The sequence below is a fragment of the Heloderma suspectum genome, chromosome 1 (genome assembly GCF_057233095.1).
Source record: "Heloderma suspectum isolate Gila_16-S chromosome 1, 16-S_ref, whole genome shotgun sequence".
Lineage (NCBI taxonomy): Eukaryota > Metazoa > Chordata > Lepidosauria > Squamata > Helodermatidae > Heloderma > Heloderma suspectum.
In genome coordinates, this window is record NC_139458.1 from 165,783,836 (window position 1) to 165,798,329 (window position 14,494).

At 41.0% G+C, this 14,494-nt stretch overlaps 1 protein-coding gene across 1 annotated transcript in view; it reads right to left on the reverse strand.

The window, feature by feature from the left end:
• Window positions 1–328: 328 nt before the first annotated feature.
• Window positions 329–14,494, reverse strand: part of LRP1B (LDL receptor related protein 1B) — a 1,474,154-nt gene continuing 1,459,988 nt past the window's right edge. Inside the window, exons 91-93 of the mRNA XM_084809602.1 lie at window positions 13,713–13,851; window positions 10,549–10,647; window positions 329–1,598 (exon numbers count right to left, since the gene is read on the reverse strand). Of these exons, the coding sequence (XP_084665728.1) occupies window positions 1,458–1,598; window positions 10,549–10,647; window positions 13,713–13,851 (379 nt within the window). The 3' untranslated portion in view covers window positions 329–1,457. The remainder of the gene's footprint in view (window positions 1,599–10,548; window positions 10,648–13,712; window positions 13,852–14,494) is intronic.

Here is a 14,494-nt window from a genome sequence, read left to right on the forward strand (position 1 = left end):
GCACAGAGTACAACAAAAATCTTTTATAAAACAGCCGTTATTTCTTTGCAATGTTTGTACAAAGGGAATAGAGCCACCACAAACATATTTAATCTGTTAGATTAATATATCATGACAGCTAAAAATCAGTAAAGTGTAGCAGAGGAATGAAAAGCCCCCCAATTATTTGTGTACAGGTGTGTGAAGTCTTTTGTGCCTTTAAAGATAGGTATAAAAGATCTCAAGGATGTTTTTTTTAACAACCTAGAGAAATTGCACTATGTATTTATGTCGCAATTAATAATAAGCAAATTGTAGTGATTTTCTTTTTCTTTTTATTCTTCATAACAACATAAAATAAGCTAATACCAGAGAAAGTGCTAGAAACTCATTACATTTAACACTCTCCACTATTGAGAATGTGGTTTTGAGGTTTGTTGAAGAAGTTTTAAAATTAATCCACAGTAGCTTTTAAATAAAGTTTCCATAGATACAAAATGATGAAGTCTTGGTTGATTTAATATTTCTATGAAAGGATGGGTTTTCTCCCCCTCCTTCTAAGAATACTGTTATCAATGTGTGTGCTTATGGCTTTTTGCTCTCCTTACATCACAGGGGAATTCATCATACACAAATAATGCATGTGACTGAGTAAATAAATATATAATATGTATGTAGGCAATGCCCTCTTGTGCTCCAGGTAGGCTACTGTATACAGGACTGCAGAATAGGCCTTATCAGTCACACATCAATTAAGGTCATTCCACTTGCAAGATGTATATCACTAAGTTCTATACGTTTGTTTACTAAATACGAAGGATTTTTACATGGTATATAAGTTTAGTATAGCTTGGACGACCACTGAATCTCCAAAACTGAATAATCTGTGTTCATGCAGACCATTAGATGTTTTCTATAGTACTCATAGCTTCTTGGCAACCTAAAGCTAATTGTAAAAGCAAGTTATGTTTGATTTGTGAAATTAAGTTTTCTATAATTTTAAGGTTCTGAAGTGAATTTCTAATGGGCACAAAGAGAGTAGACCATCCAATCATACTTCCACCATTTGAAACAGAAACAAATTCACACACTGTACTACAGCCTTCGGACCATATAATGGAAAAGTGCAGATATCATCTTCATTGATTAAGTAAAACCAAAGAAAAAGTTCATACAAAATAGATTGCTCATATTCACACTACAAAGGATTTTTTAAATTTTTTTTAACAAATTCAATGTGTGTTATATCAGCAGCATTGTTGTAAATTTAACTGTAGTGCAGATTTTCTTTTCATAAAAATACCATACAAATGGTCAGTCAAAGTCATCAGCAAAAGAAAAACCCAGAAAACCACCAACCAAACAGAAAAAAATCCAGAGGTAATGCTGATGCCAAAACAATTATAATACTGTTGGTACATAGAAAAGTAATCCTTATATTTTATACATTTATACAGTATACAAAAGGTTACAATGGATTATGCCACAGTCTCCCTTATGCCAATATCTATTTTCTTTGGAAGGAGTTCTTTCCTTTCATCAACACTTGCTAAGGAGTTTCGACAATTCTGCCCATCCATGTACAACTTTGCATACACTGGATTGGAGTAGTTTGTTGGCTGAAAATAGATAAATATATTGCATGTTATTTAGATTAATGCAAGCACAAAACCTGAGAAATTACTAGTTTGATAAAGCACGCAACATGCACACAAAACTACAAACCAGAACATGATTATTAATTACCTGGGCTCAGGCAAATCATAAGGAGCTGTTAAATATTTTATGGCACATGCTTTTAATACAACTGATTACATGCAATATGAGAAGAATTCAAGTTTATTAGCAATATATTTTTATCTATGTATTTATTATATTTCTATTCTCCCCAATAGCCGAAGCTCTCTGGGCGGTTCACAGCATGAAAGGGGAACATCTGAAAACTCTCCCAAGTTTGTTTGTTTCTTTCACATTATTACTACTACTACTACTACTACTACATTGTAGTTACCACGGCTCTGATGCATCTGCAGTCCTTGGGAAAGGAGGGGGAAGGAGGGAAAAAATCCTCTATCCCTCCTTTGCTCTCAGGGCTGCTGCTACCACACCCTCCTGATTCAAATGTTAGTAAAAGGTAGGGAGCAGACTGGGGACCCTTCTCCAGCATGGATATTGATTGAGCCAGAGAAGATTTCAGCATTTGGGGTCTTAAAGCCCCTCCTCATCTCTCTCCTTGAGGCAGGATTTTAAATCTCCTGGGAGTTCATATCTGAGCCAGATGTGGATGCAGTCTCACAGCCCCTCTAGTATGGATGTGTGCACGTGGAGACACAATATATACATACATACACTTAAAAATCATGCGCGAATCCACTTGGACCTTTACGTGTGCCACAGGCACATGAAGCTGTCCTACAAGTGGAGCTCTCTACTTCCATGACGGATGCTGCTGATGCAAGAGTGGCCAGAAACTCCTGTGCATGGAAGAGTTTGGGGAGGATGCAAAGGGCAAATGGATCAGCCTTAAATAAGCAGTTTTTTCTTAAATTCTAAGTGAAATCCAGTGTTGTGCAAGCAAAAGGCAGCCTGTGCAGTGGATTTCCCCTTCCTGCCTCCTGCCTTTGTGCCCCTGTACCCCCTGAAAAGATTCTCTAGAGCATGTAGGGGGCCTAGAGAATATTGTGAACTGTGTCTTACCAGGAGGAGGGAATCGCTGAAACCAGGAACCTTGTGCCAGTGGTGCAAGATTCTTCTGCCCAGCTTCAGACAATCCCCCCCCCCACACACACACACACTGCAGCTTGGTAAGATATAGTTTACAATTTTATGTACATCCCTCTGACCCTCTGTAGAGAGTTTTCAGGAGGTTGAGGAGGGGGCTGCAGGGGTGGGGGGATATGTTATATATCCTTTCATATCCTTTAAAGGATATGTTGCATGAGTTTGCCTTCCACTTGCACAACATTGGCATTCACCCCCAAAATCCTATTTCTACTGTTTATTATTTCATTGTCTAGTGATGTCTAGTGTATCTGTGCAAAAGTATAAAAAGGGACACTACTTTAAAAAAACGAAACAGGATTGAGTATTTAGAATATGCATAATCCAGTTTTGAAAGTTCTCTGTTGAATGCATATATAATAACAATACTTTTTCTAGTAGCAAAGGTGTTTCTAACATCTACTGAAGCCATTTACACAACTCAAAAACTATACTGGTGTCAGTGAAACATTTTTCTGGCATGCTCTTTTTTCAGTCTTACGTACAGTCAGAATTTCAGTCCAGATTACAACATGTATTACTTAAGGGGCTCAGCACAGCTTTCATAATATTTTATATATTTATTCCAAAACAAATGGGTGTGAGATCAGGATAATCTTAAGAAAGATAAACAAAAATCTACCTCAGATCCATGCATTATGCTTTGTTATGCTCATTTCCAGAATGTGGCAGGCCAGGGGAGCACACAAAAGGGAGCTTTGCTGACCTGTCCCAATCCAGAATTGAGCATTTCTGCTCATTTCCGGGGTTCCTTTGGGAAGCGCTCACTCCCTGTTACGCTAGAGATGGGTTTTTCTGGCATAGCAGAATAAGCAGGAGCAGAGCGGCAGTACCGGATACTGCCCTATGTTTTCTGATCCTCCAAATCATTGTTTGGAGCAGGGGTGGCAACTTGTGGCCCCCCAGATGTGTTGGACAGCAACTCACATCAGCCCTAGCCAACATCACCAATGGTGAGGGGATGATGGGAGTTGCAGTCCAACAACTTCTGGAGAGCCACAAGTTGCCCACTCCTGATTTGGAGGATTTAAAAATGTGTCGTTTTAATGCAACTGCTGTCATTAACATGTGCTGACAGGTTTTTACTAAGGCTGCCATCTTATGCATACTTTCTTGATAGTAAGCTCTTTTACTATTTCTGAATAAACATCCATAGGAATAGGTTGTGTGATACAGCCATATACTATGAAATTGGCTTGAGCCCCATTATTCATGTTCAGGCAAGCTTAGAATTAAATCATATCAAAGTCCAATGCATGGATATGAACTAATCTATCTATCTATCTGCCTATCTCACACTGTATTTTGTAAAAAATAGTTCTTTCCAACCATCCCTTCTCCTATGAACATTTTGATTCAATGCATGCAAAATGATTTTTAATTACAGAAACCACATTACAAATGAGTGTAAATGAAATATATAAATACATGCACCCTTGCATATGAAGATGATTAATAATAATATAATTAATATTTAAGAGGGTTCAGAGGTTTCAATACATTTTCAGTGATAGTGGGTGCAATCTACTGCAAGCTGGGACTATTTATGTCTCACTGCACTACTTTAGACCTAATTTACTTTGAACGTGATTTAAGTGCACCTAACTTTACTTGGACTGTGTGTATTGTGCTGATGGCCTGCTTTTACTGCACTAAACATTTTGTCTGATCAGGCACACAACTGTGCATGTGCAAGCCTTTAGTTTTGTTCATTAAATCCATAAATATTATGTAATAGTACCATAACCCTGGCATTACATGGTTTGTGGCATTGTATTTTGCAGCAAATACAATACCTAAATTATTTGTTTGTTGGTATAGATTCTAAATTATAGAATATTAAGATCACGTGATCAGTTTATCTCAATTTTAATGAAAAGCTTACTACAATTTATTTGTCAGAAAATATTTAGAGAATATTCGTCATAAATTTGAACAGATTTTTTCACTTACATGCCAGTTTGTTTCAGCATGTAAAAGGGTTTTGGTTAATTATGCATGGTTACCCCTCTATTTAGCAGCGGCAAGGTGCAAACACAGGTTTGTGCCAAAACAGCTGAAGAAGCATTCTATTCCAGTCAAATAAATTGCTGCTCCACTTCCCTCTAATATGCCTGAATAATTCTTTATAATTATTATTTTTTAGCTGTACAGGTTTGCACCCTATGTAGGAGTGAAGATACTCTAATGGAGGAGACTTTCAAGAAAAATGTACAGAAGATAATTTACTGCTCAGCTCATTTGGAGCATTATAATTCTTTTGGGGTAACTTCTATTCAGTTCATTCAAAGAGAAATCAAAACTATCTTGAAATCAAAACATGGGTCATTTTGAGATGGTGTGGGAAACAGTTTTGTTTTTTCTTTGAAAGAAATGAATCAGAGTTATAATACTAGAAATGAGTTGGGCAGTAAATTATCTGATGTGTATCTTTGGGTGCTTTCAGTCAGAGGCTCGTAAGTAGGGTTGGCAGAGAATTTCTCCCCAAAACTTCGGGGGGCCGAGCGCCAACGTGTTCGGCCCCCCGAAGAAGTTTCGGGGAGAAATTCTCCGCCCCCCCGCCCCCTGCACCCCCCCCCGGGACGGGACTTACCTTTCCCGAATGTCACTCCCGGCGGCGGGTCCTGGCGGCAGTTCGTCGGGTCTTCGTCAGGGGCGGGGACAGCAGCCGATCTTTCGACCGGCTGCCGCTGCCGCCATTCTAATAAAACTAAAAAAAAAACCACCCCCGTGATAGGCTACATGACGATTAATGTAGCCTATCACGGCTAGATTTGCAAAGTCAGCCGTGATAGGCTACGTAAATCGTCACGTAGCCTATCACGGGTGACTTTAAAAAAAAAAAGCGCGTACGGCTAATGGCGGTCCCCATAGGGAGCCGCCATTCCCGTTCCTTATTTGGTCGCTGTAGTCTACGTAAAGATTACATAGACTACGGCGAAAATAAGGGCAACGCTATTTGCGTTGCCCTTATTTTCGCCGTAGTCTACGTAAAGATTTAGGTAGACTACAGCAACCAAATAAGGAACGCGAATGGCGGCTCCCTATGGGGGCCGCCATTTGCGTACGTGCTTTTTTTTTTTAAGTCACTCATGATAGGCTACGTGACGATTTACATAGCCTAACACGGCTGACTTTGCAGATCTGGCCGTGATAGGCTACGTTAATCGTCACATAGCCTATCACGGGGGCGTTTTTTTTTTTAACTTTTTATTTTGCAGCCAGGCGAGGTGAGGCGCCTCCTCCCCGGCCTGAATTTCGGCCAGGCGAGGCGGGAAGCCTCCCCCCCGGCCTGAATTTCGGCCGGGCAAGGCGGGAAGTCTCCCCCCCGGCCTGAACTTCCGGGGGAGAGCAGCGAAGCGCCTCCCCCCCACCGCGAAAAGCTGTGAGACCAGGTAAGTGACTTTCGTGCAGCCCTACTCGTAAGTGCTCCCACTCAGAAGGCATTGTTCAGCTGTTAGGGATAGGGGAGAATTTAGTTTTAGTTGATTTTTTATAAGAATTTACTAACATTCACGAATTCCTTTACATTCAGGGCTGAAAGAACTTGAGATTTTAAAAAATCTGAATTTGAGAGTAACCAAAACTGACAGATTCTTCTGCCTAGAATCATAGCTTTGAATGCTTAGCTCTTAAAGTCTGAGTTTTGATCCCCATATATTCAACAATGTTCATGCCGAGTCAGGGTTGCCACCTATTTCTTCTGACAGGCTTCTCATCTTTAACAGGTGTATGGCAGGTATGGACAGCATGATCTTCTCTATGCTAGGAATGGCTGCACCTATTGGCCAGTGCAGCTGAGAATTTCATTTCAGACAGTTTCCTTTGGTAAGAGTTTCCCAAAATTTGCAAATTTCTTCATATTCGAGATGGAAAGAACTTGAGATTTAAAAATTCCAATGTGGGAGAAAGTGAAACTGACAAATTTATCCATCCCTAGCAACTATTCTATCTTTTTCTCATTAATGGATTTTCTGTGTTAAGAAAAAAATAGTGATGTACGAAGGTCACTTACCTTTTCGCAGGTGTGATTCGCGGTGGGGGGAAAGGCACTCCGTCCCTCCCCCCAGAATTGTCCCTGGCTAGCTCTGCTCTGCGGCAGCTCCGCAGAGCCACTGGCCAGGGCCATCCGCAGCCAGAGTTCTGGCCGCGACCGGGCTGCTGCGGATGCAAATAGCGGCCGCCGTAGCGGCCGCCATTTGTGTCCTGCCAGGCTGCCATGATAGGCTACGTAAATACTTACGTAGCCTATCACGGAAACAGCAGTGGCACAAACGGCGTAGCGGTCGTCGTTTGCGTCCCTGCTCTTTGCCGTGATAGGCTACGTAAATACTTATGTAGCCTATCATGGCAGCCTGGCAGGACGCAAATGGCGGCCGTAGCAGCCGGCCAAGAGACCAACTGCTGGCGCTGGAGCCACTGCCGGCGCCGCCGGGACATCCACCCCAGGTAAGCTTTGTCCTGGGGGGGATTCCGTGGGGTGGCAGGGGGTGGGAGGCTGTTCCGCCACGGGTTTCGGGGGGCCGAATGCCAGTGCATTCGGCCTCACTGAAATCTGTGGTGGAATTCTCCACCATCCCTACAAAAAAGACAGGAGAAGCAGTGAGAAAATATGGGAGGATCATGAGTAGAAGACATTGACTGGACCCCCACAAACTACCATGAATGAGGCAGGGTAATGGCACCATAAAAGCTTCATCTGGAAGCACCCTTTCAGGTCTCCCTTTTTGTTCCTGCATCTGGTGGTTCCATTCTTTCCTTTGGCCTACTCTAATGGGTTCTTTGTCCATTGGAGCTAGACAATAGCATTAACAGTTTCTTCTTCCCCAGCACCAAGGTCAGGGAACATATCTTCCCAATGCCAGAGAAGGAACATATCTTCTGTATATTTTGGAGGACCTGGGTGAGGGACCTGTTAGAATGGTAAGCCCTCAGAGACTAATGGAGCCTAGAGGCTTCCAAAGGGCTCTGCCTCTGTATGATTTTCCAGTTGGTATGACTGGTGCTTCTGTTGAAACTCTGGTCACTGTATGGGACACGGAATTGATCAGGGCAGTTGACATGATCATTCCCATGTGCCCTCTCCCACTTGGCAGAGCCAAATTAGGTCCTTGGTACATCTTGGAGCTGAGGCCAATAAAGCAAGTGGGATGTTGGCTGGAACAAAAGTGAAGAAAGAGTCATGCTGAATCTGACCAAACACTGGTTAGAGGTAATAAATTATCGAACTATTGTGTGAGGGTGAGGGTGGCAAATAAGTACTTTTTCACCTCCACTGCATCTTCACAGTGTTGCCCAGCAGAGCTGTTTTGGGTGGTAAATGGGTTATTACAATCTGACCCTGAGAGGAAATTGGTCAGCCTTTGACAACTCACTGTGATAAATTTGCAAGACACATTGAAAATAAAATTGCAAGTATCCAGAATGCCTGAGACTCCTCTATTAATTCAGTTCCATTAATGGAGATATCCAGAGCACCATTCAGTCCTCAATTCAGAGCACCATTCAGTCATTCAGCTGTATTGAATGAGTTTCAGTTGTTGAGGTGTGAAGATGCAGACAAGGTGCTTGCTTGGACAAGTTCGACTGACCACTTTTATCCTCAACTCCTGCCTATCTTGGCTTGTTACATCTAATAAGGATGGGATGACCATTTGGATCTGGAAGATTGTAAATTCCTCTTTCAGAGAGGGGGTGATACCAGCCTCCTTAAAAGAAGCAGTAATCAGGCAACTCCTTAAGAAACCTAACCTGGAGCCAGAAGTGGATAACAACTTGCTAACATCCCATTTTGGGGCAAGGTGCTTGAGAGTGTGTTTGCTGATCAACATCAGGAATTCTTGGATTAAGTTTATTTTCTAGATCTATTTCAATCCAGTTTTAGGCCCAGTTTTGGTCACCTTCTGGGAAGACCTTTGCTGAGAGAGAGATGGGGAAGTGCAACTCTGTTGATTCTCTTGGACCTCTCAGGAGCTTTCAATACCATCGACCATGGTATCCTTCTGGATCAGCTGTTTGAGTTGGGAGTTGGGGGCTCTGTTTTACTGTTGTTCCATTCCTACGTTGATGGTTGTTTTCCAAAAAGTGGTGGTGCTGAGAGTTTATTGCTGTGTTCTGTGGCTCAGTTTTATCCCCCATACTATTTAACATCTACATGAAACTGCTGGGGGAGGTCATCCATGGATATAGGCCAAGATATAATTAATATGCCAGTGCCACCCAGCTGTACTTCTCCTTTTTATCTATCCCAGGTGAGGCAGTTCATGTTCTTAACTGGTGCCTGAGCAGGTTAATGGACTGGATAAGGGACAACAAACTGAAGCCAGACAAGGCGGAAGTACTGTCAGTCCTTGAGGAGGTTGCACTCCCCCTGAAAGTTCAGGTGTGCAGCTTGTGGGTGCTCCTTGATCCATCATTGTCACTTGAGGTCCACATGGCCTTGGTGATGAGGACCACTTTTTAACAGCTTAGGTTGATATATCAGCTATGACCCTATCTGGACAGATGTAGCCTAGCTACAGTTATCCATGCTCTGGTAACCTCCTGGTGGGGTTACTGCAAATATGTTGTAACATGGAACTACCTTTGAAAACAGTTCAGAAACTTCAAATGCTAGGTTATTAACTGGGACTAGTCAATACGATCATGTGATACAAGTGCTTCATCAGCTACACTGGCTTCCAGTCCATTTCCGAGCCCAATTCAAAGAGTCAGTGTTGTTCTTTACAGCCCTAGTTGGCTTGGGACTAGAGTATCTAAAGGACAATCTCATCCTGTTATGTACGTGCTCAGACCCTTAAGTCATCTTCAGAGGCCCTCCTCTGGATGCCCCCAATGAAGGAAGCTAGGCAGGTGACTACAAGAGAGAGGGCCTTCTCAGTTGTGGCACCCTACTTAGGGAATGCCCTCCCCAAAGAGGTTCGCCTGCCACCTACATTGTTGTCTTTGCCTAGCACTGAGAAAATATTTCTTCCCCCTAGGCATTTTAGAGAAGTAGTTCTAGATTTTCATGGTTGTCTCATCTATTCCTGTGCTGTTTGTTTTGTATTTTATTCTTTTAAATATGTGTAGTGCATTTTATATTTTTAACTGTTTGTGTGGCATTTTAGTATTGTAGCTGTTTATAATCTGTCCGAAGAACTTTGGTTATTGGGTGAATTAAAAATACAATAAATAATATGTTTTGATTTTGGGAGAAAGCAAATAATCCTATGCTCTGCTAATGCTGCACAGCAAAACATGACTGAACTATTAATTAGCATGGTTTTGCTTATACTTGCTTTCCTTTCAGGGCCAAACGACATGTGATGTTAATTGCATGAATAGAAGTACTGTGCATGTTCTTCTTATGTAAATAGCAGCATCAGGGAAGTCTGAGCAGCCTCAGGACTGTGGGAAAGGGGAATAGAATTCTTTTATCTCCTTACCAATGTCCCAACAAACGTCTCCTCTTCAAAGCTGCTATTTGCTATTTCAAGGAAAGCTCCCATTTTGAGTTTCCTCCCTCCCTCCCTTCTCCCCACCACACTCCTGAGGCTGCTCTTGCTTCCCTGTGCCTGCTCTGTACATAACAAACATGCACACATTTATGAATTTAAAGTCAGTTCTAGCCTGGTCATCAGTTGTACTGTTTTATAGCCTGTCGCAGTGGCTTTTTTGAAATACAACATTCAGAAATTGTTGTTTGCATATTCGTTCTGAATCAGTTGTAAAGTCAGAGAAACCTTGCTAACTTTCACTAGGGGACTATGATAGAATGAGCATGGAAAATGGATGACAATTTCTCACCCCTGCTGTTAGAGGTCCTTTCAGATCAGAGTTTAAGTAGATGGGTGGTGCTGTGTGGGGAAGCTTGAAGACTGAGGGCCCTCCCCCTATATATCTGGCCTGCATTTAAATAGAGCATTTTTTGCATTTTAGTTGCTGGTTTTAAAATAGTGCAATTTTTATCCTACACTCTGAAGTACTATTGAACAAGCAATGAGTGCAAACACATACTTTACTTTAACTTTGGCTTTTTCCTATATAAACAAATAAAAAAATAAATACAAGCTTCAGTTTAGAGTGCTCTTACATAAAGCATGACATTAGTATAGGAAGCATCAAGGTTAATCGTCATTTTGTCAAAAGGCTTAAGAACCAGGCTAAGCATATTGCCTATACTTATGATTAATTGTCTAGGAGACACTGAGTCACTTCTAAAATTATCCATAATCCAGTAACTGCTTTGCAACACAGCAAATATATACTTCGTAGCACAGGATTCATTCTTTTCAAAGGCTTGTATAGATGATCATATTTTGGTACAATAAAGTGACTTCCCCTTTAGCAGTAGCACTGCTAGGCTTGAGGGGGACCTGGGCAAGATGCCTGCCAGAGTTTGCCCATGCCATCCTCATAAGTTGTGCACCCAGGTTTTTAAAAAATTAAAATAAAACGGGAATATGAGGTGGGGGTGGTGGAGAGAGAGTAAGAAAAATATATGTTTGTTCCCTTTCTGCCACTTGATAAGCAGGGAGAGGGGGAGGGAATGAATGGGTCCCTTTAAAAGAATTAACAAGGGACTAGTCTCTCCCCACCCACACCCCACCACTGCCACTTACCAGGCAGAAGGGAGGGAATGAAATAGTCCCTTTATTTTTTCAAAACTCTTTATAGTGCACCCAACACCCTTTGTAAAAAAAAAAAAAACACGGAAAAAAGGGCAGACCTGTTCATTCCCTTCCTGTGGTGGTGGCTGTGTTGACACTGCTGCAGCATTCATTGCCACTTCTTTCGTTTCTTTTCTCTTAAAAAACAAAAACAAAATACTACAGGGCCAGGTTGCTGGCTGATGTGGAGCAAAGATCCAGATAGCCATCCCTGCCATCTTCATTTCCTAGAATGTTGCTCTCATTTGGGGGCCATAGGACTCTAGAACTGGATTTCATAGGGCTTCATCACATGGAGCTTTTATCCTGTGATTGAGATTGCTCCTTCACGGAAGTTTGTGGGCTCTTTACATGACGCTGTGACCCTGCCATGACCCTCCTGCATTAAATGCCCTTTGTTCCATTTTTAAATAGATTGCAGATAATGAGCTATCAAACTACCTCCTTGTGTTGTGTTTCAGTTTCCTCCATCAAAAGAGTTAAAGCGGCAAGAAGAGGAGCAAGATCAATGAAAAATAATGGAAGACTCAGATACAGGGAGAAAGGTGGGGATGGGGGAGGAAGTGCATGTAAAGGGAGTCAGTGGTGATCCTGCATTTAAAATGGAAGCAGAAAGCCTCATTTGAAATGCAGGATTTTAGGCTGGTGTAGAGATGCCCATAGTCTAGCCCTAGTGGCTCTGCCACCCTTCGATATTATGATGTTTCTATGAAAGGGTAGAGAAATCTTTTTGCTAGTAATAGGTGTGCAACTAAAAAGAGATGTGTGTACTTGCACATAACCAGAGTGGCTGAAAATGTAGCACATGTCCAAAGAAAATTGCTACAGTACAGTTCAGGTCAGCTCAAAAAGGATATCACAAAGTTGGAAAATATACAGAAAAGAGAAACTAAAACAATGCAGGGGCTGTTGCACTTTCCATAGGCCTTCTTAGTCTAGAAAAGAAAACAATTAAGGGATGATATGACAGAGATTGATAAAATTATGCATGGTATGTAGGAAGAGGGATATTTCACCTTTTCTCATAATACTGTAACACAGGATTACCCATCATATTTGACTGGCAGTAGGATCTTTTAAAAATGCATAATTAAGGTAATGAATGCCACATGATACAAAGGTAGCAAATAGCTCAGATGGTTTTTAGAAGGATTAGAAGAATTAATAGAGGATAGGTCTATCAGTCACTGTTGCCAATGTTAACTAAATGGAACCTCCATGTTCATAGGTAGTATGCCTCTGAGTAGCAGATGATGGGGGGAAATAAAGCTGAAGGTTGCCAGCATTATTCCTTGCTAGTGAGTTTCCTAGAGGCACCCAGCTGGCTACTGCTAGAATCAGAATCCTGGACCTAATGGAGTCTTAACTGTGATTCAGCAAGGCAGTGATTATTATTTAAAACATTTATAAACCTTTTTTAAAAAAAATTGTCAAGGCAATTTTTATGATTTTATAGTGTGGTTCTGCCCTCACTCTCTTGCTACCATACCAACAATAGCATTGAAGTACAAATACTTTGGGAAAGGCATAATGCTCATTAAGTAAAATATGTAATAGGGAAGTCTTGAGAGTAATCTACATGCATAAGATCTCTTGAAATAAGCAGGACTGGGAGCAGTTGAAATGAGAAAGTTTCCAGTGAAGACGTTCCTTCTTCAAAATTAATTAGGTAAAAGAAATTAGTGCAGATTTCAAATACCTTGTAGCCATACAAAAACATATATAAAGACAGGTAACAATGAACAATTGTTATTTCATTTAAAATAATATCTATTAGGGACAATCTACAACTCCTGCACATTTGAAGTACACTAATTGCATTTTTAGAACTCATAGCACACAGCTGGTTCACACACACACACGTTCATCACTTGAGTGTTAATTTATTATTGTGAATGAGCCAGCATAGATTAAGCACTATAGAAATGATGTGTTACATCTAAAGGAGACCTTCCATCCAAAAGATGCTCTGATCCAACAGAGGCTTTTGCAAATGAAGTGGGGGTGGGGCATTTTCACCAATCCCTTCCTCCCTCTTCCCCAAAGGAATGTCAGGACTGTATCCAAAGGACTAGTGGGTGGGGGGCGGGGCTGTATGGAGGAAAGGGAATCGGTTAAAATTGCCTCCCACTTCCATTACCAGGAGTCTCCGTTGGATTAGAACCTCTTCTGTGATTGGAAGAACTCCTTCTGTCTGTGGAACTGTATTTCTGGATCCTACCCAATGATAATATTTCATTATTATTTAATAATGCATAATTATTTGAATGAGAAAGCATAGTGACAAATATTTAATGTTACCTTTTCTGGATTTAATGTAAAATCTGAAAGACCTCTTTCACTGTGATTATGGCCCACCTCATACATATTGTACGATGGGTTTCCAATTTCTACATTGATTCCTCCATTTATTATTGGTTGTCGTCGGATTGTTTTAGTCCTAGAACACATCAGGGAAAAAATAGTGAATAAATTCTTCTCTGTGTAACACAATTCAAATATTATCTTACACAAAGGTACTATCAGTGATTCTAGAAATTGTAATTCTGCAAAGAGTGTCTTACCCAGACTCATTTTCTAAGGATTTTTAATGACATGAAATTCCCACTTACAAATGAGAGAAAAATGGCATATTTATTTATTTATAAATTTAGATTCTATTGTCAGACTGCTCATTTAACGTTTCTGATAAAGCAGTGGAGCTCTTCTGCTACATTCCCATCTTCCGTGATGGTGCCTTGGGGTTCTGTTCTTGCCTTGGTTCCCTCCTAGTCCCTTTTTAAATTCTCTTCTTGGATAACATCATCAAATCCCATGGCTTTCCATACCACCTACATACTGACAATACCTGGTAATCTCCGTCCCAGACCTTTCCAGTTTTGGTTAAACTTTGTTTTATTTAATTATTATGCATAGTACAATGAGCGTATAGTCAATAAACACAATAAAGGTCAACTATCTGAACAAAAATGAAAAGAAACTGTGTTGCCATTCTTGTCTGAGTTACAATAACAATAACATGTTCTTAGAGCATCCCCTGTTTAATTAGCTTTCTCCAAAATGACGTCTGGTGTATTGGGGGC